General features: G+C 37.9%; 1 protein-coding gene across 1 annotated transcript; it reads right to left on the bottom strand.

Annotated features, from left to right (window-relative positions):
- Nucleotides 1–14,978: 14,978 nt before the first annotated feature.
- ZNF30 (zinc finger protein 30) lies at nt 14,979–21,278 on the bottom strand. The gene is given in 4 exon segments (XM_029201329.1): nt 14,979–16,952; nt 17,877–17,961; nt 19,776–19,874; nt 20,863–21,278. A coding segment is annotated over 1 exon segment (1,134 nt). The 5' UTR covers nt 16,258–16,952; nt 17,877–17,961; nt 19,776–19,874; nt 20,863–21,278; the 3' UTR covers nt 14,979–15,123.
- Between the last annotated feature and the right edge of the window lie 1,120 nt (nt 21,279–22,398).

The raw sequence follows: 22,398 nt of genomic DNA, 5'->3' as shown, positions 1-22,398 counted from the left end.
TATCATATCCAGAAAATCATTGCCAAATCCAATGTTATGAAATTTTCCAATGTTTTCTTCTAAGAGTTTTATAGTTTTGGGTCTTACATTCAGGTCTTTGATCTATTTTGCGTTAATTTTTGTGAAAGGTGTTAGGTAAGGGTCCAGCTTCATTCTTTTGCAGGTGGATATTCAGTTTTCCCATGGATTGATTTTGTCAAAAATTATTTGACCGTATATGGGAGGGTTTATTTCTGGACTCTATTCTATTCCATTTATCTATACTTTTTTCTTTATGTCAATACCTCACTATTTACATTAATGTGGCTTTGTAGTAAGTTTTGAAATTGGAAAATGTGAGTCCTGCAATATTGATCTTCTTTATCAGGATTGTTTTAGCTATTCAGGGTCCCTTGAGAATCCATATGAATTTTAGCATAGATTTTTGTTTCTGCAAAAAAAAAAATTACTTGGATTTTGGTAGGGATTGCATGAAATCTTTAGATTGCTTTGGGTAGAATTGACATCTTAACAACATTCAGTCATCTAATCCATGAATGTGGGATATGTTTCCTTTTATTTATCTTCTTTAATTTTTTTCAGTAATGTTTCATGGTTTTAAAATAAAGTTTTTACCTCCTTGGTTAAGTTACTTCTTAAGTGTTTTACTTGGTTTCATAATTTTCTACTCAGATTGTTCATTGTTCGTATATAGAAATGCAACTGATTTTTCTGTGTTGGTTTTGTATCCTACTTCGTTGAATTAATTTATTAGTTCTAATAATAATTTTGTGGCGTCTTGAGGGTTTTTTAGATTTAAGATTATTTCATCTGTGAACAAAGATAATTTTACTTATTCTTCTCCAATTTGGATGCCTTTTATTTCTTTTTCTTGCCTAATTGCTCTGGCTAGAACTTCCAGTACTATGTGAAATAGAAATGGTGAAAGTGGGCATTCTTTCCTTACTCCTGATTGAAAAGCTGTTAGTTCTTCACCATTGAATATGATATTAGCTGTGGGTTTTTTACACATGGCTTTTATTATGTTGAGGTAGTTTCCTTCTATTCCTAATTTGTTGAGTGTTTTTATTGTGAAAGAGTGTTGAATTTTGTCAGATGCTTTTTCTGCAGCAATTGAGATGATCAAGTTGTTTTCTCCCTTTATCCTGTTAATGTGGTGTTAGATGATTTTCATATGTTGAATGATCCTTGCATTCCAGGAATAAATCCCACTTGAACACGGTGTTTAGTCCTTTTAGTATGCTGCTGAATTCTGTCTGCTAGTATTTTGCTAAGGATATTTGCATCAGTATTCATAAGGGATATAGGTCTATACTTTTCTTGTATCTTTTTCTGGCATTGATATCAAGGGAAATGAATTAATGTGTTATCCTTTAAGTTTTTGGAAAATTTTTGACAAGGATTAATGTTAATTCTTCCTTAAATGTTTGGTAAAATTCACCAATAAAGCTTTCAGGTCCATAGCTTTGTTGTTGGGAGGTTTTTGATCACTCATTCAAATGAATGAATTCATTGAATCCTCTCATTCATTTTGCTTAGTAGTTACAGTTTTATTCAGATATTCTCTTTCTTCATGGCTCTGTCCTGAAAGATTTTGTGTTTCCAGGAATTTGTCTATTTCATCTAAGTTATCCACTTTTTTTCATACACTTGTTCATAGTACTTTTGTAATCCTTTTTATTTCTGTAGAATCAGTTGTAATGTTTGCACTTCTATTTTTGTTTTTAGTAATTTATGCCTTCTTTAGTCATTCTAGCTAAAGGTTTGTCAATTTTGTTAATCTTTTTTGAAGAACCATCTTCTGGACTCGTTGACTTTTCTCTATTGTTTTTCTAGGTGTGCTGTGCGTTTTGTTTTCTTTCATCTCTGATTATTTTCTAACATTCTCTGTGATTTCTTCTTTGTTCCATTGACTGTTTAAGGGTATGTTGTTTAATTTCCACAAATTTGTGAATTTTTCAGTTTGCCTTTTCTTATCAATTTCTGTCTTCATCTGGTTGAGGTTGGAGAAGATACTTTGTGTAATATCTATCTTTTAAAATCAATTAAGCCTTAATTTGTGGCATAACATGGTCTATTATGGAGATGTCCCATGCACACTTGAGAAGAATGTATTTTCTGCTGTTGTCAAGTACAGTATTACATACATTTCTATTAGATCTAATTGATTTATTGTGTTGTCAAGTCTTCTGTTTCCTTATTGATTTTTTTTTGTCTGGTTGTTCAATACATTATTGAGAGTAGAGTATTAAAGTCTCCAACTATTACTGTAGAACTGTCTATTTACTCTTTTAATTTAACTGTCAGTTTTTGCTTCATAATAATTTCTTGGTCTGTTATTAGGTGCATAAATGTTTATAATTATTATATCTTCTTGCTGCGTAGAACCTTTTATTGCTATATGAAATATCTTTTGGCTCTTGTAACTTTTCTTTTTTAAATAAAGTCTATCTTGTCTGCTATTAGTATAGCCAACCTCACTTTCTTTAGTTATTTGCATGGAATATGTTTTTCCATCCTTTCACTCTCAACCTACTTGTGTCTTTGGATCTAAAGTTAGTCTCTGTAGTCAGCATATAGGTGGGTCATTTTTATTTTAATTTTTTTAAATTAATTTATTTTTGGCTGTGTTGGGTCTTTGTTGCTGTGCACAGGGTTCCTCTAGTTGCGGTGAGTGGGGGCTACTCTTCGTTGTGTTGCAGGGGCTTCTCATTGCAGTGGCTTCTCTTGTCACCAAGCATGGGCTCTAGGCACGTGCACTTCAGTAGTTGTGGGTCACAGGCTCAGTAGTTGTGGCTCACGGGCTCTAGAGCTAAGGCTCTGTAGTTGTGGTGTATGGGCTTAGTTGCTCCGCCTCATGTGGGATCTTCCCGGACCAGGGCTTGAACCCATGTCCCCTGCATTGGCAGGCAGATTCTTAACCACTGCACCACCAGTAAAGCCCTAGTTGGGTCATTTTTTAAAAATCCATTCTGTCAATCTCTGTCTTTGATTGGAGAATTTAATCTATTTACATTTAAAGTAATTACTGATAAGAAAGGATTTACTTCTGTCATTTGCTATTTGTTTTCTTTATGCCTTATAGCTTTTTTTGTCCCCTATTTCCTGTATTACTGTCTTCTTCTGTTTTTGATTTTTTAACATGAATATTTTAATTCCCTTCCCATTTCCGTTTGTGTATATTCTATAGCTATCTTCTTTGTAGTTATCATGTGGTTACCATCCTAAAATTATAACACTATAATTTGAATTTATACCAGCCTAGCTTCAATAACATACAAAAACTGCTCCTATACAGTTCCATCTCCAACCCTTTCAGTTATTGATGTCACAAAATTACATCTTTATATACTGTATATCCAAAAACAAAGAATAATTGTTTTTTAATGCATTAGTTTCTCAAATAATGTAGAAATGAAAAAATGGAGTTATAAAGTTACAATAATAGTAGTTTTAAAAAATGCCCAACGTATGTACCTTTACAAGAGATCTTTATCCCTTCATACAGCTTTGAGTTAGTCTAATGTCCTTTTATTTCAACGTGAAGGACTCCTTTCAGCATTTCTTGCTGGGCAGGTCTGGTGGTAACAAACTCCCTTAGATTTTGTTTATCTGGGAATTTCTTAATTCTTCCCTCCCATTTGAAAGACAATTTTGCCAGATATAGGATTCTTGTTTAACAGATTTTTTCCTTCAGCACTTTGAACATAACATACCCATTGCCTTCTGGCTTCCAAGGCTTCTGGTGAAAAGTCTGTTTGAGTATCTTTTGAATGTGCCAAGTCACTTCTCCCTCATTTCTTTAAAGATTTTTTGTCTCTGTGTTTTGACAGTTTGATTGTGATGTGCTTTGATTTGGGTCTCTGAGTTCATTCTTGGAGTTCATTGAGCCTCTGGGATGTTTATATTCATATCTTTCATCAAATTTGGGAAGTCTTCAGTCATCAATTCTTCAAGCTATCTCTCTTCCCCTTTCTTCTTCTTCTGGCACTCTTTGGTGATATTTTCATTTCCATTTCCATGTCTTTAGTTCTTTGATTATCTACAAGACAGTTGTTTTAAAGTCTTTGTCTAGTAGATCTGCCATCAGGTCTTTTTAAGAGACAGTTTCTGGTGATTTCTTTTTTTTCCCCCTTGAATGGGCTGTGCTTTCCTGTTTCTTTGTATGGCTTGTAATTTTTTGTTGAACACTAGACATTTGAATCTAATTGGTAACTTTGGAAATCAGATTTTTCACCTTCCCCAAGGTTTGCCTTTTTTTAAATTTTTTTATATAGCAGGTTCTTATTAGTCATCAATTTTATACACATCAGTGTGTACATGTCAATCCCAATAGCCCAATTCATCACACCACCACACCCACCCCATCCCCCCCAGCCGCTTTCCCCCCTTGGTGTCCATACGTTTGTTCTCTACATCTGTGTCTCAATTTCTGCCCTGCAAGGTTTGCCATTTTTATTTAAAAATTTTTTTAAATTGTTGTAGGCTGTCTCTGCTGGTGATCAACCTGAGGTGTAAACTTAAGGTCTTCTCAGGTCTTTTCTGAGCTTGTGCCTTTACATGTGTCATGACTTTCTAAATTCCCCTGTATATGTGATTTCTTTGAAATGTCTTAGCCCTAAAAATCTGGCTTCCAAAAGGAGAAAAGAGAAAAATGAAGGGGGGAATATGTGCTGGTGCAAATCCCCTGGAAGTTGCTTCAACTGGAGAGGGAGGGGCTTTCAACAATGCAGTGACGTTTACACAAATGGTTACACACTTCTGTGTCTTCACCTCTGCAGTCAGAAGCAGCAATAGATCAGAGCACAAGTCCTCACTATTTAAAGAGCAGGGTTTCACCCAGGTTCCCATCAACTGCGTGCAAGCTGCTCCAGGGACACATGCAGAACTGCCAGCCATGGGGCAAGTGTGTGGGGGATGGGTAGCTGTTACAGTGCTATGGGCTGAAATTGACCAAACTGCAATTTACTGTCTTCAGCTTTCGTCTGGAAGTTGTAAGCCTTTGAACAGACCCCAGAGCTCCAAAATAGGTATATGAGATACAATTTGTCAATACAATTGTCTAGTTGGGGAGACAAGTTCCTGATGCTTCCTGCTCTACCATCCTCCCAGATTCCTTAATCAAATGCACCGCAATTTTTAAACACTTTCTTCTGTTAAATGACATACAGGTTTTTGGCTATTACAAATTAAGCTACTATGACCATGAATGTACAGGTCTTCATATGGGCCTATGCTTTTATTTCCCTTGTGCTAACATGTAGGAGTGCAATGCCTTTGTCACAGGGCAGGTGAATATTTAAAAATTTTGCAAACTGCCGAATTGTGTTCTAAAGCAGCTATACCATATGTGTTTCACCCAGCACTGAATAAAGAGTTCCAGTTCTTCCACATGTTCACCAGCAACTGCTATAATCAGTGTTTTTAATGTTTGCTATTCTAATAGGCATGCAGTAGTAGAATCTCATTGTGGTTTTACCTTGAATTTCTGTAATGACTCATAATTTTGAGCATTTTTTAATGTGTTTATTTGCCACCCATATATCTTCTTTGGTGAAATGTCCATTCATATCTTTTGCCTATTGTTAAAATGAACATTGGTTGATATTTCTATTTTCATTAACAGGAATACATTGAAACTGCAAAGAAATTTGTTGGAATGTCAGTCATTTATCAATGACGTCAGTAATTTATTTGCTTAATGGGGTAAAATTTTTTGAGTACTGAAAGAATATTTCCTTGCAATTCTGTGCTGTACCCAATGGAAAATGACAGACACAATACACCTTTAAGTTTAATCTGAATTATTAACATACTCTCTACTTTCTTAAATCTTCACATGAAACAATAAATCAAGCTCTGAGTTGTAGTGTTTACCACACAGTCAATTTCAAGCTATAACATGATGTCTGTGAATGTGAAATTAGGGCAAGATGTGTAGTAGCACACCATCATGTTCTGTTTCTACCATACGGGGATACATTAAATATAAATAACCTTAAAGCATGGATAATAGTAAAACGTAGTAAAATAATGAATGATGAGTTTTAAGTATCTCTTAGCTTAAAAAACTCCAGCCTTACTCAAGTCTAAACTACACATATTTAACATGTAAAATTTGATACGTTTCTACCTATGAAATTAAAGGTTTTTCTTGAGCCCTTTGTAATCTCTCCCTCTGTACTCATCCATCTGCAGGAAACCACTGATCTGCTGTCTGTCACTACATATTTGTTTACATTTTTTTCCGAAAAATTACATTAATCCGAGAGCAGTTTAGGTAGGCAGTTAGAGTTCAATATCCACTATGAAATTGCAGGCAAGCTGTCTACTGGGGTTGTAGTCTCTGAAGACTTGCCTGAGGCTGCAAGATTCAATTCCAAGGTTTTTTCTGTTGACAGGAGGCTTCAGTTCCTTGCCACGTGGGTCTCCATAGGAATGATCATGATGGATACTCTCAAATAAAGCAAGTGATCCAGGAGCAAGAGAATGCACTAAGAAGGAAACCAGTGTCTTTTATAACCTAAAATGGAGGTGATTTGCCCTCACTTGCTATATTATGATTCATATAGGTCAACTCTAGTAAAATGTAAGAGGGCTACACAAGAGTGAGAATACTGGCAAGTAGGAATTTGGGGGACCATCTTAGATCCCCCAACTACAATTGTATGTTTTATCTTTTTTACATTAATTTTCATATATCAAACCCTGCATTTCTTGTATAAATTACTTTTTCTTGATATGTTACTTTTTTATATTGTTGGGTTTGATTTGCTAAAATTTTGTTCAGGTTCTGCATCTATGTTAATGAAGGATATTGGTCTATGGTTTTCCTGTAATGCTTTTGTCTGGTTTTGGTATGTTACCTTCACAGAGTAAGTTGGAAAGCATGTCTTTCCAATTTTTTGGAATAGTCTGTGTAGAATTGGTATGTGTTTTTCTCTAAATGTTTAGTAGAATTCACCACTGAAGCATTTATGCCTGAAGTTTGCTTTGTGTGAAGGCTTCTAATTCCAAATTTAATTTCATAAATAGGTGTAGGGCTATGCGGGTTATCTTATATGATGACATCTGTATTGGTGTCTCTTCTCTCATTCCTGATATTGGTAATTTGTGTATTTACTCTTTTTAATTTGATAAACTCTTGGCTAGAGGTTTGTCTATTTTATTATTATTATTTAAAGATTTGTTGTTGATAGCTTTTAAATATATATATTTATTTATTTATTTTGGCTGCACCAGGTCTTTGTCGCGGCATGTGGGATCTTCATTGTGGCAGTGGGATCTTTAGTTGCCGCATGCGAACTCTTAGTTGCAGCATGCATGCAGGATCCAGTTCCCTGACCAGGGTTCGAACCCAGGACCCCTGCATTGGGAGCATGGAGTCTTACCCCCTGGACCACCAGGGAAGTCCCTATTTTATTATTCTTTAAGGCTTTGGGTTTCACTGACTTTCTCTGCAGTTTATTCTGTTTACTTCATTGATTTCCATTTAGATCTTTATTATATTATTTCTTCTCCTTTCTTTGCTTTTCTCTTTTCCTAGTTTTTAAATATGGAAACCGAGATCCTTTTTCTGATACCTTTTCTTTTGTTTAATGTGTTTTAAAAAAACATAAACCACCTTCACCTAGCCATCAGTTCTGACAATTTTCTTCTGTTTCCTACTAAATTATTCATACATTTATATTTTATATTTCAGTCGTGATCCACCTTGAGTTCATTTTTGTTTAAGGCATGAGGTTAGACTGATGTTAATTTCTTTTGCCTATGGATGTTCAATTGCTCCAGTATTATTTGTTGAAAAGACTTCCCTGCCTTCATTTACTTGATTTAGTTGGTTTGTCAAAAATCACTTGGTAAGTTTGGGTCTATTTCTGGATTCTCAGAATGGTTCAGAACAGAATAGTTCTATTGACCTATTTTTTAAAATTAATTTTATTTATTTATGGCTGCGTTGGGTCTTCATTGCTGTGCACAGGCTTTCTCTAGTTGTGGCGAGTGGGGGCTACTCTTCGTTGCAGTGCGTGGGCTTCTCATTGTGGTGGCTTCTCTTGTGGAGCACGGGCTCTAGGTGCATGGGCTTCAGTAGTTGTGGCACACAGGCTCTAGAGTGTGAGTAGTGTGGCAAATGGGCTTAGTTGCTCCACGGCATGTGGGAATCTTCCCAGACCAGGGCTCAAACCTGTGTCCCCTGCATTGGCAGGCAGATTCTTAACCACTGTGCCACCAGGGAAGTCCTTACCCTATGTTTTTAATCCCTGCATCAATATCATGTTATCCTATTTACTGTAGCTATATAACCCTTATCATCATGTAACCCTTAACACTAGGTAGGATGATTCCCCTCAAATGGGACCCCCTCCAACAAAGGCTCTAAAATATGTCAAATTTAAGTCAACAGGCATATCTGTTAGTGCCCTCCAAGATTATTTCACTGTTGATGCCATGGCAACCTCTTCTCGTGTGTCCTGGAGTTTCTGGACCACCTATAATGGCCATAAGTTGGTCAAGAGCTTCTGAAGCAAGAAGATGCCCCTCTTGGCCTCTGCTATACAGCATTGAAACAAAATGACTGACTACGTACTGAGCTCTCCTGGAAACAGAGGTTCTCACAGACCTTGAGCCTGTGACCCTTCATACCCAGCTGCCAATTAGGCATTAGGTCATGGGAACAGTACCCCACAAGGTTGGCATGGCTACTGAGACCTCCTTAAGACAAGATGGAGCCAAACCTGGAATCTCTGGTATATTTTACCTGCAGGAGGGGGTGGTATCACCTTTCCTCAGTCCCTTGCCAGATGCCATAGTGCTGGACGAAGTCACTCTTGCTCCAGACCCTTTGGCTACCTGGAGAGCCCCTTGGGATTAACTGAATGAACAGCAATGTGATTTCATAAACTGTACAAATGACACTATGAACCATCATAAAAATCGATGGTTTTCATTGTTTTTTTTAATCAGTGGAATGTTGCTACTTTCATTCCTTAGTCAGGATGACCCTGATAAAGGTTAGGACCTATGGATCAATACAATTGACTGAACTTCAGGCAGTCATTTTAGCACTAAATGTCCCAGCCAACAAATGGCCCAATCATTTCATTTATTACAAACTGTTGGGCCATTGCCCCCATCAGGGTAAAAAAACTCTGGGAATCTCTTGCCTCAGAGATATCCAAAATATAAATCAAAATCACGTGTCTCTACATATACTAAGACCACATGCAACCTTGCCAGGACACACCTTATTCCCTTTATTCCCTTTGGAGTCATAGACATTACGATAAAAATCAAGGTACACATTTGAGTTCCCAGAATACACAATACTGGGTGTCTGGTAAAGCTTTTCAATAGGACTTCCATGTTTCTGATAAGTCTCACATAGCCAGGTTAACTGAGAGACATAAGGGTCTGCTTGAGACAATTCAAATTCTAGTCCAGAAAATTGAGCCTAAATGGGTTTCTCTTTTGCCCCAGGCCTTAATCTGTCTTTACAAATTGTCACTATTGTCCCCATTCTATAAGGGCTAGAGGCCAGATTGAGGGTGCATATTCTCTGGGGACCCATCTGAACCTAAACTTCCACCAGAAAAGAAAATAAAAACAGCACATCAATTGCAGCTGTACACACTTTTGACTGCTGGTCTCATTTCTCACTGGTCTGGGTGCTTTCATTGGTGTAGACTCTTTAAATAAGCCATTGTTTCAACCATTGTTTCACCATTGATAAACAATGAGGTCTACTTGCCATCAACCTTGGCTAATACAAGCCCTGTGATCCAAAGACCTTGCCAGCTTGCCTGTCACCAACCAAACCAACAACTGAGGCAAAGGGCTTATAATAACTGGCCAAATTAGAGGGCCTGTCTACAGGCTATACTGGAGCTTCAACCTCTTAGCCTGGTAACACCTTAGAGCCATAAAATCAAGACCCACACCAGCTTGAGTGGGTATCCACTTAAAGAGGATACCGAGTGTCCCCTACCAGATGATGTCGCCCCAGCCCAGGAGTTCACTGGTGAGATGACTTTGTCACCTGCACCAAAGACAACTTCACACTGGACACTAAACCTGCCACTCCAGCAGCACCCATGGATTGCCTCTCCTAAAGAAGAAATTTGACACAGGAGATCTACTGCTTTTCTTCCCTTGATATTAGGGATTCTATTATGTTTTCTAAAGCTCACCATCTGCTTAGCCCATAATCCTGGTATACTCCTTTCTCCCTGTCAACTTGTACACACCTACATTCCCATGCCAAAAGAGAAATATTACCATTCCTAAATAATAATAAAATCTGCATCTTAAAACAATTCCGCTTTATTCTTTTTAAAAACTGTTTTAACAGGAATTCCCTGGCAGTCCAGTGGTTAGGACTCGGTGCTTTCACTGCCAAGGGCCCGGGTTCAATCCCTGGTCAGGGAACTAAGATCCCACAAGACACACAGTGCAGCCAGAAAAAAAAAAACCAAAACTGTTTGAGCTCTTCTAGGTCCTTTACTTTCCATGTACAGTTTAGAATAAGTGTGTTTATATCAACAAAAAATCTGTGAGATTTTGATAGGAATTGTGTTAGTGCTCTAGGTCACTTAAGAAACAATTGACATTTTTACTATGTTTATCCAATCCATAAATGCAGTATATTTGTCCATTTATTCAGATCTCTTTGATATGTTTCCTTAGGTTTTGTAAATTTCAGCATACATATCCTGCATTTGTTTTGTTAGATTTCTACCCAAGTATTTTAAGTCTCTGGAGTGACTGCCAATGGGGCTGCATTTTTAATTTCAATGTTCTCATGTTTGTTGTTAGTATATGGAGATGTTATTAATTTTTGTGTGTTGATCCTATGTCCTGCAACGTTGCTGAACTCACTTACTAGGTTTAGAAGTATTGCAAATTCCTTGGGACTTTCTATGTACACTGTTACAGATTTGAATTGTGTTCCCTCAAAATTCAGTGCTAAGGACTTCCCTGGTGGCGCAGCAGTTAAGAATCTGCCTGCCAATGCAGAGGACATGGGTTCGATCCCTGGTCTGGGAAGATCCCACATGCCACGAGCAACTAAGCCTGTGCGCCACAACTACTGAGCCTGTGCTGCAGGGCCCACAAGCCACAACTACTGAGTCCGTGTGCCACAACTACTGAAGCCCGCACGCCTAGAGCCTGTGCTCTGCAACAAGAGAAGCCACCGCAATAAGCCTGTGCACCACAACGAAGAGTAGCCCCTGCCTGTGTGCAGCAACAAAGACCCAATGCAGCCCAAAATAAATAAATAAATTTATTAAATAAAAAATTCAGTGCTAACCTCCACAACCTTAGAATGTGACTGTATTTGGAGATAAGGCCTGAAAGAGGTAATGAAGTTAAAATGAGGCTCTTAGTTTAGGCCCTAATCCAATCTGACTGGTGTGCTTATAAGAGAAGGTGATTAGGTCACACAGAGAGAAGCACACCAAGGATGCACTTGCACAGAGAAAAGGCCATTTGAGGACATAGCAAAAAAGTGGCTATCTACAAGCCAAGGAGAGAGAAATTAGGAAAAATAAGACCTGCTTTCCAGCTTCCAGACCTTGGATTTCCAGCTTCCAGAATAGTGAGAAAATAAATTTTTGTTGTTTATGCTACCCAGACAGTGGTATTTTGCCAGACAGTCCTGGAAAACTAATATATGGACCATCATGTCATCTGAAGATGTAGACAGCTGTATTTCTTCCATTCCAATCTGTACACATTTTATTTCTTGTCTTGCCTTATTAGTGGCTAGAGTTCAATATAAAATAAGAATAAGAGGGCTTCCCTGGTGGCGCAGTGGTTGAGAGTCCGCCTGCCGATGCAGGGGACACGGGTTTGTGCCCTGGTCTGGGAAGATCCCACATGCCGCGGAACAGCTGGGCCCGTGAGCCATGGCCGCTGAGACTGCGTGTCCGGAGCCTGTGCTCCGCAACAGGAGAGGCAACAACAGTGAGAGGCCCGCGTACCGCAAAAACAAAAACAAAAACAAAATAAGAATAAGAGTGGTGTGACCAGAAATCCATACTTTGTTCCTGGTCTTAAAAATGAAAGAAGAGAGATTACAAGCAATATCATAGAGATACAAACACTCTTCCAAAACTGAATCAGGAAGAAAGAGATAATCTGAACAGACCAATCACTAGTAGTGAAATTAAATCAGTAATCAAAAAACTCCCAGCAAAAAAAAAGTCCAGAACTGGATGGCTTCACAGGGGAATTTTACCAAACATATAAAGAAGAGCTAACACCTATCCTTCTCAAACTATTCCAAAAAATTGAAGAGGAGGGAACACTCCCAAATTCATTCTATGAGGCAATCATTACCCTGATACTAAAGACAGACAAAGACACTACCAAAAAAAAGAAAATTACAGGCTAATATTTCTGATGAATATAGATGCAAAAATCCTCAACAAAATATTAGCAAACAATATATAAAAAGGATCATATACCATGATATAGTGAGATTTATTCCAGGGGTGCAATGATAGTTCAATACCAGCAAATCAATCAATCAATCAATGTGATAAACCACATTAAGAAAACAAAGGATAAAAATCACGATCATCTCAAAGCATTTGACAAAATTCAACATTCATTCATGATTAAAAAAAACTCTCATCGAAGTTGGTATAGAGGGAACATATCTCAACATAATAAAAGCCATTTATGACAAACCCACAGCTAATATCATACTCAATAGTGAAAAGCTGTAAGCTTTTCCTCTAAAATCAGGAATAAGACAAGAATGCCCATTCTTGCCACTTCTATTTAACAAAGTATTGGAAGTCCTAGCCACAGCAATAGACAAGAAAAAGAAATAAAAGTCATCCAAATTGGAAGAGAAGAAGTAAAACTGTCACTACTTGTAGATACGATACCATATATAGAAAACCCTAAAGTCTTCATCAAAACACTATTAGAACTAATAAATGAATTAAGTAAAGCTTCAGGATACAAGATTAATATACAGAAATCAGTTGCTTTTCTATCAGAAAGAGAAAGCAAGAAAACAATTCCACTTAAAATCACATCAAGAAGAATAAAATACCTAGGAAAAAACCAAGAAGGTGAAAGATGTATACTCTGAAAACTATAAAACACTGATGAAGGAAATTGAAGATGATATAAAGAAATGGAGATATCTGGTGTTCATGGATTGTAGGAATTAATATTATTCAAATGTCCATACTACCCAAAGCAATCTACAGATTTAATACAATCCCTCTCCAAATACACATAACGTTTTTCACGAAACTAGAATAATCCTAAAATTTATATGGAACCATAAAAGACCCTAAATAATCAAAACAATCTTGAGAAAAAGGAACAAATCTGGAGGTATCACACTCCCTGACTTCAGACTATACTACAAGGCTACAGTTATGAAAACATATGGTACCGGAACAAAAACAGACACAAAATCAGAAGAGAATAGAGAGCCTGGAAATAAACCCATGCACATATGGTCAATGAATCTATTGACAAAGGAGGCAAAAATATACAAAGGGGAAAAGACAGTCTTTTCAATAAGTGGTCCCAGGAAAACTGGACAGTTGCATGTAAAAGAATGAAGTTAGAAAATTTTCTCACACTGTATACAAAAATATTCTCAAAATGGATTAAACACTTAAATATAAGACCAGAAACTGTAAAACTCCTAAAAGAAAATATAGGAATGAAAAAGGAACGAAATTGGGTCATTTGTAGATACATGGATGGATCTAGAGACTGTCATACAGAGTGAAGTAAGTCAGAAAGAGAAAAACAAATATCGTATATTAACGCATATATGCGGAACCTAGAAAAATGGTACAGATGAACTGGTTTGCAGGGCAGAAATAGAGACACAGATATAGAGAACTAACGTATGGACACCAAGGGGGGAAAGTGGCGGGGGGTGGGGTGGTGGTGTGATGAATTGGGAGATTGGGATTGACATGTACACACTAAGATGTATAAAATGGATAACTAATAAGAACCTTCCATATAAAGATAAAATAAAATTCAAAAAAAAAAAAGGCAGGACTCGAGCAAAAGATTAATATTTAGGGGTGAAGTCTACAACTTCCTCTTACCTGCAGAAATAACACGTACAAGATAGAGAGAAGGAGATAGAGATAAAATAAATAAGGCAAAATATTACCAAAGATGTCGGCAGTGTTACCATTCCTTCTACTTTTCTCTATGTTGAAATTTCCATTTTAAAAGTTGCAAAAGAAATTTCCAAGTGGACAGTTTATTTTTTTCTATCCTATTATTAATTTCTATCGCATACTGAATTTTGGACAAAGAATGTGGATTACAGGCACACACATTAAAAGGCTGGGTAACTTTCATGAATTGTCTGATTCAACTTAAGAGACGAGTTCTAAATGAATATCCTCTCATGTTTCTTTCTTTCTACAAAGTTTTATCCAGGAAGATTTATCTAAAATTCTAAAATGGATATATGGAGAGAGGGACATCTCTAAATTAATTACACCTGTAGGGTCTTACTCTCAAAATTTCACTAGCAGTTTAAAAAATATGATAATAATAAAACTAATAACTATTGAGCATAGGTTTTTACAACTACGTAGGTTCTATTATCATCACCATTTTAAAACAATGCCCTGAGATGAAAAGTATGGTGCTTAGTGTCAAACAGGTTGTTAGGTGTAGAATAACAATGATGCGCGTTAACATGCGTGATATGGCTAAAGGCTTTCCAATATGTATCACATTAACTGGGTTTTAAAAATTAGGATGAATTATCTGAAGTTCCAAATGATTTAAAAGCAACTGGAAGGTTTTTCAATTCACTTATTCAATCATATTAGAACATGTCATAAAATTTCATGCTATCAATGCTGTAAGCATTAATAATGTTTCCCACCTTTTCTGAATTGGCCACCAGTGTGGTGATGATATTCTGATAATGTAAACACAGGAATGACAAATTAAGGCTTTCTTATGTTTTCTGAATTACATTATGAATTTTTTTTTTTCTTTTTTGGCCACACCTCGCGGCTTCTGGGATCTTACGTTCCCCTACCAGGGATCAAACCCGAGCCCTCAGCAGTGAAAGCATGGAGTCCTAACCACTGGACCAGCAGGGAATTCCCATCATGAATTGTCTAATAAAAGAAAGATGAGAATATTTTCTAAAGGCCTACCAACATATTTTATATTCAAAAGTTTCTCACCAGCACAAATTCTCTGATGCTGGACAATGTTTAAGCCATACAAAAAGGACTTCCTAAATTCCTTAAATTCTTAGGGCTTTACACCCATATGGTTTCTCTGATGTGCTTTAAGGGCTGAACTATATCTAAAGGTCTTTCCACATTCCTTACATTCAAAGGGTTTCTTACCTGTATGAACGCTCTGATGCCCAATAAGTTGTCCATACACAGTAAAGGCTTTCCCACATTCCTTACATTCATAGGATTTCTCACCAGTATGAATTCTTTGACGCTGAATGAGATAAGAGCCAGAACTAAAGGCCTTCCCACATTCCTTACACTTACAGGGTTTCTCACCAGTATGGATTCTCCCATGTTGTACAAGGTATGAGGCACGACTAAAAGTTTTTCCACATTCCTTACATTCATAGGGTTTCTCATCAGTATGAACCCTCTGATGCACAGTAAGTTGATGGCGGCTAATAAAAGCTTTGCCACATACCCGACATTCATAGGATTTCTCACCAGTATGAATTCTCTGATGCTGAACCAGGTATAAGCCAGTACTAAAGGCCTTGCTACACTTCTTACACTCATAGGGTTTCTCACCCGTATGAAGCCTTTCATGTTGAACAAGGTATGAGACACAGCTAAAGGCTTTCCCACATTTCTTGCATCCATAGGGCTTAACCCCTGCATGAATTCTCTGATGTGCATTAAGAAGTGAACTAAGGGCTTCCTTGGTGGCGCAGTGGTTGAGAGTCCGCCTGCCGATGCAGGGGACATGGGTTCGTGCCCTGGTCTGGGAAGATCCCACATGCCGCAGAGCGGCTGGGCCCGTGAGCCATGGCCGCTGAGCCTGCGCATCTGGAGCCTGTGCTCCGCAACGGAAGAGGCCACAACAGTGAGAGGCCCGCATACCGTAAAAAAAAAAAAAAAAAAAAGAAAGAAATGAACTAAGTCTAAAGGTCTTTACACATTCCTTGCATTCAAAGGGTTTCTCACCAGTATGAATACTCTGATGTCTAGTAAGTTGTCCATACAGTAAAGGCCATGCCACATTCCTTACACTCATAGGGTTTCTCACCTGTATGAATTCTTTGATGTTTAACAAGGGGGGGGAGCTAGTACTAAAGGCCTTCCCACATTCTTTACATTCATAGGGTTTTTCACCAGTATGAATACTCTGATACCGAATAAGCTTTCCATACACTATAAAAGCTTTCCCACATTCCTTACATTCATAGGATTTCTCACCATTATGGATTCATTGATGCTGAACAAGGTATGAGCTACTATAAAAAGCTTTTCCACATTCCCCACATTCATATGGTTTCTTACCAGGATGCAGACTCTGATGTACAGTAAATTGATGGCTACTGCTAAAGGTCTTCCCACATTCCTCACCTGCATATGGTTTCTCACCAGTATGAGTTCTTCCATGCTTAACGAAGGCTGAGCCTTTAATAAAAGCTTTCCCACATTCCTTACATTTATAGGATTTCTCACCAACATGCAGCCTCTGATGTACAGTGAGCTGATGTCCATTACTAAAGTTCTCCCCACATTCTTTACATTGGTAGGTTTTTTCACTAGAACATATTCTTTCATGTTGAACATGCTTTGAGACTTGACAGATAGTCTTCCCACATTTCTGACATTCAAATGGTTTCTCTCTATGAAGATTTCTCTGATGCAGAGCAAAAGATGCAAATTTTTCATAGGTGAGCATTTCTTTATAGCTGATTATCTCATCCTTCAACTGAAATTCTGAAAGAAAATTTAAAAACCCCCAATATTTTGTTTTCCTATATAAGAAAAACTGGATTTCAATAGAGTAAAAGAGACAAATTGAAGAGAATCCATTAAAAATAAATAACCTAGGTAATACTAAAATACTGTTAAGAAAGCCAAAAAAAAAAAAAAAAGGTCAAGGAAGAATGCAGAGATGAATGAGAGTTTATGTAAAATAGGAAGGCTGGTGATTAATAACATAGGCTTCATTTCTGATCTTTAGATGTGGATAAGAATCTTTGAAGAGTTTGTTAAAAAATTGATGTTCAGGGCTTCCCTGGTGGCGCAGTGGTTGAAAGTCCGCCTGCCGATGCAGGGGACACGGGTTCGTGCCCTGGTCTGGGAGGATCCCACATGCCGCGGAGCGGCTGGGCCCGTGAGCCATGGCCGCTGAGCCTGCGCGTCCGGAGCCTGTGCTCCGCAATGGGAGAGGCCACAACAGTGAGAGGCCCGTGTACCGCAAAAAAAATAAAACAAAAATTGATGTTCAAGGACCATCCCAGGCCCCATGAATCAGAATACACAGGGGACGTTCCTGGGCACTAATATTTTCAACATTTCTAACAAATGCTTCTGGTATAGATGAAATTTCATCCCCCCCTCCCACCCCCCCACCCACCCCCAGTCGTTTCTCTTTACACTTAGGATAGAATCCATGTATCTTTCCATGAATAATATGGTCTCTGCTTACCTATCAGGCCTCATATCAAGTCATAATTCCTTTCTTTTGTTCCCTATTTACCTCACTTCCCCCCTTCAGCACCTGGAATGTGTCACAAATTTTCTCATCTTTTGGTTCCATCTGCAGGTGGCGTCAACTCCCAAAAATCCTTTGGCATGTGTCGTTTGCAGACTGTAACTCTCTCATCCTGTATATGTTTAAGGTAAAATGTCACTTACCAGGAATACTGGAAACTGCTGAACTTGTCTAAGGATGTCCACGCCTTTATTTTCTGTCCTAACGCTTCATTCCTGCCATTCCGACCTGTTTTCAATTGCATAATTATTTCTCTTTGTTATGATTTTTATTTCTCCCAAACCTCCCTCTGGTAGACAGCATTTTGGCCTTCATGTCCTTTGCCCTCATCATGCCTATGAAGATGATACATCACATGGAAAATGGTATATAATCAAGTTTACTAACTAGTTGATTTACTATAAGGAGATTATCCTGGATTCTCTGGAAAGGCCCTTCAAAGAGCTTTCTCTTGGCTCAGGGCAGAAGGGGAATCAGAGACGTTCAAAGTGTGAGAAGGACAAGACTTGCCAGCTGCTGGCTTGAAGATGGAGGGGGGCCACATGGAAAGTGTAAGAAGAAAATAAATTCTGCCAATAACCAGGGAGCTGGGAAGAGGACCCCATGCCCTAAAGAACTGCAGTCATAGCTGGTACCTCGATTTAGCCATCACATGCTGAACTTCTGATCTATAGAACTATGTGATAATAAATAAGTGTAGTTTTAAGCTACTAAGTTTGTGGTAGTTTGTCATACAGCAGTAGACAACTAATACACTCCCCAAGAGCAAGCCCAACCCCTGTTTCATTCAGCACAGAGCTATAACCCTCTGGCACACAGTAGGAACCGACTTCAAAAAACAAAAAACAGAAAACAAATCCCTAGACAAAAGAAATGAATTAAGATATTATTAAAAGACACTATTACAAAAAGAATTCACTGATAATGAAACTGAGGACCCTGTGGGGCTCCTGAACACAGAAGCCTTTTTATCCCCCATTTCTTGTAGGCAAGACTCCAGCCGCCATGACCTTCCCTGAGTTCCAAAAGGCAGATTCTGAGTGAAGAGCAATGTGAACATTCTTTGTATAATTTGCAACTTTTCTGTAAGCCTGAAATTATTTTTAAAAAAATGTTTTATTCTGCTCTGCTCAGGGCGATGGTTATGTGGATATCTGCCTTATAATAACTCATTAAGCTGTATATTTTAATGTGTTGTTTGGTTTCTATCTTGTATTTAATAGACATTTAAAAAAATTAAAGTTGGAAAAACATAAATTAGATCATGGCTTCTAGTCACTTGCAGATAATAATCCAAATTCCTGATAATTAACAAATATATAACCTGGCCCTTTCTAACGTTCTCCCTTTTTTCTTGTTACTCTCTCCTCATTAGTTATGTTTGACTCTGCTATTGCTTCTGAAGCACACAAAGCTCACTTCCACCTCAAGGAATTTACATTTGCTGTTCACTCTGCCTGGAATGTTCTACATAATCATATGGCCTAAGCCCTTACTTCTTGTTCTTATCTCTGTCCAATTACCACCACCTCAGAATATATAAATAAATCTAAATGCAAAAGAGGAGGTGAACGCAGTCAAATTAAAAACACAGCTGAAACCGGTTTGCAGGGCAGAAATAGAGACACGGATGTAGAGAACAAATGTATGGACACCAAGGCGGGAAAGTGGCCGGGGTGGTGGTGGTGGTGGGATGAACTGGGAGGCTGGGATTGACATATATACACTAATATGTATAAAATGGATAACTAATAAGAACCTGCTGTATAAAAAAATAAATAAAACTCAAAAATTAAAAAAAACACAGCTGAAGTATTATACTGGGAAAGAGAATAAGCCTAATAAAGTGACTGGGAAATATGATGAGAGTGAATGTTAAAACTGGTAAAGAGTTGGAAAATTTGGTGAGATATTCATCTTTCCCCCAAGTCTCAGGCCTTTGAAGGGTCTTCCAAACAACCTCTCAGAGATGTGCCTACTCCCTGACCACATGGGCTGTTTCCAGCAGTGATGGCTTCTCTACCCAACATACTCTTACTCACCTGTGTATTGTCTCCCTTGATCTTTCTTCACTATCATCCAGGGCTCTTTCCATTGTTCCAATAAGGTAATCACATGTGGTTTAGAACAGGAATGACGTGCTCACAAGATAAGAATGCCATATAATGAGAAATAAAAGATGAATTCAAAAATACCTTAAGCTTGTGTTAAATTTGTAATAAACTAAAGGTCAAAATGATTGCTAAGTACTGCAGAGAAGAGAATGGCAAGAGGATTCAAGAATCCAGATAGGAGGGGAAAGGTCTTATTTTAAGTGAAATCTATCTACCTATCTACTTACCTACCTACCTACCTTCTGTGTCTTGACAGAAAGCATGACATTGTAACTGAGAACAAAGACTGTGGACCCAGAGCACCTGGGTTCAAATTCCTGGTTCTACCATGTACTAGCTCTGCGACCTTGGATAACCCAAACTCACTGTGCTTCAGCATTCTCATCTAAAATGATTACATATATTTGTATTTGATTTGTATCAACTGATTTTTCCCCCCACAATCACCTTATGAAGTACTATGTTTATAAAGAGCTTAAAGTAGTGACTGGTACATAGTTAGAACAATGTGAGTTATCAACATTATTATTGTTATTTTTCTAAGGGAAAAAAGAAAGTTTCCTGAGACATCTATATTTACAATTCATTTAATCCTAAATGCAAAGCTCATGGATTATAAATTTTAACTACAAAATCAGGTAAATTGTTTTGGAAGAAATAAAATGATGTAATTTCAGCTTTAAATAATTTATGTTTATCTAATGCACCACTAAATAAATTGCACAGGCTCTTCAGATGGAACAAATCAGAACCTTTGTCTAGCTGTTTTGCCTGCAGGTGGGCTCACCATTTTGGGCATAAACACAACAGGAAATCTGACCTTTGTCAATATTTATAGAACACCCCAGGATTCTAATCCTGCCATTTCATCAGTTCCAACCTAACAAAGCTCAAACTACTTCTTTGAGAACAGGGAGAAGAAATTACATTCACTTCTTAAGACAGCCCTAAAATGTACAACGAAGAAAGTATTTCAGGGAAAAGATTCTAATTTATTTGAGAGATGTAAACTTACCCAGAGAGACCAAGTTCCTATAGTTCTCCAACATCACATCTCTGTCCACATCCCTCTGAGCAGAATCCAGACTCTCCCACTCCTGCTGAGCGAAGGCTATGGCCACATCCCTGAATGTCACTGATCCCTGAAACTGCAAACCCACATATTTCTGGTGAAATTAAAGGAAATGTAGCCATAGCTAAGACCCGAGGCAGGCAAAAATAAAAAAATTTAAAAAAAGAAAAAAAAGAAAGAAAATGTTTTCAAGATGAAAGGAGAGGAAATAAAGAGTTCCAATGTAACAAAGTAGCAATAATAGAGCAATCAAGTAGGCTGGAGGCTCATGATATAAGAAGTAAAGGAAGCAGATGCAAACTACTATATATAGGATGGATAAACAACAAGGTCCTACCGTATAGCACAGGGAATTATAAATATCCTGTGATAAATCATAATGGAAAAGAATATGAAAAGAATATATATATATGTATAACTGAGTCACTTTGCTGTATAGCAGAAATTAACACAACACTGTAAATCAACTATACTTCAATAAAATTTTTTAAAAAAGTAAATGAAGCAGAATATCTTCATGTTCTAGAAGAATCCTTGCTATGGACAAAATTTCCTGTTACATTGTGGCATACCACAATACTCCAGAGCTATTGGGAAATGGATAAAATAATCCAAGTTTCTTTGTTAAATAAGAGTATACACAAAGACACTGCCTGCTAGGTGCCCCAAAACATTCTCAAGAACTATTAGTCTCTACGTTATTTTCCCTTTAAGAGAAAAGGTTTGGGGTTTTTTTCAAGCACAAAAATCTCTATTTTAGAAAACAGATATTATACAACTTTGTTAACTCCTCAAGCTTCAAGATCATTATGTCAGATCATACCATAAGCATTTTTCCTTGTATTGATAAATATATTTTTCATGATGGCATAAAAGTACATCTCAGGGATACAAATATCAGCGTTTGTAATTATTTTATATTTATATGAGATTGGACCAAATGCCCCAGGTTTCCCCAGTTCTGGTAATCTATGTTAACCTACTACTTACGATAATATGCTTATTAGTACATTGTCATGCAGCATTCCTCACTCAACACTTTGCCTGTTCTTCAGTTAGTGGATAATAATGCAGATGATTCAGAATCAAAAGTAAGTCACCCGGGCTTCCCTGGTGGCGCAGTGGTTGGGAGTCCGCCTGCCGATGCAGGGAACACGGGTTCGTGCCCCGGTCCGGGAAGATCCCACATGCCACGGAGCGGCTGGGCCCGTGAGCCATGGCCGCTGAGCCTGCGCGTCCGGAGCCTGTGCTCCGCAACGGGAGAGGCCACAACAGTGAGAGGCCCGCGTACCGCAAAAAAAAAAAAAAAAAAAGTAAGTCACCCAAGTCCAGCAGGTCCCATTCCACAACAAAACTGACCTAGTACCACTCTCTCAGGCATCACCTGGCAAGAACCGTGCTATCAATGTTTCCATGTCACAATCACATCTCTAATGTGTCCCTAAAAGCCTCACAGAGCACGTGAGCTCATCATATTAA

Source organism: Monodon monoceros, unplaced genomic scaffold (genome assembly GCF_005190385.1).
Source record: "Monodon monoceros isolate NGI ecotype Baffin Bay Population unplaced genomic scaffold, NGI_Narwhal_1 Super_Scaffold_10, whole genome shotgun sequence".
Lineage (NCBI taxonomy): Eukaryota > Metazoa > Chordata > Mammalia > Artiodactyla > Monodontidae > Monodon > Monodon monoceros.
This window is presented reverse-complemented; position numbering and strand designations above follow the sequence as displayed.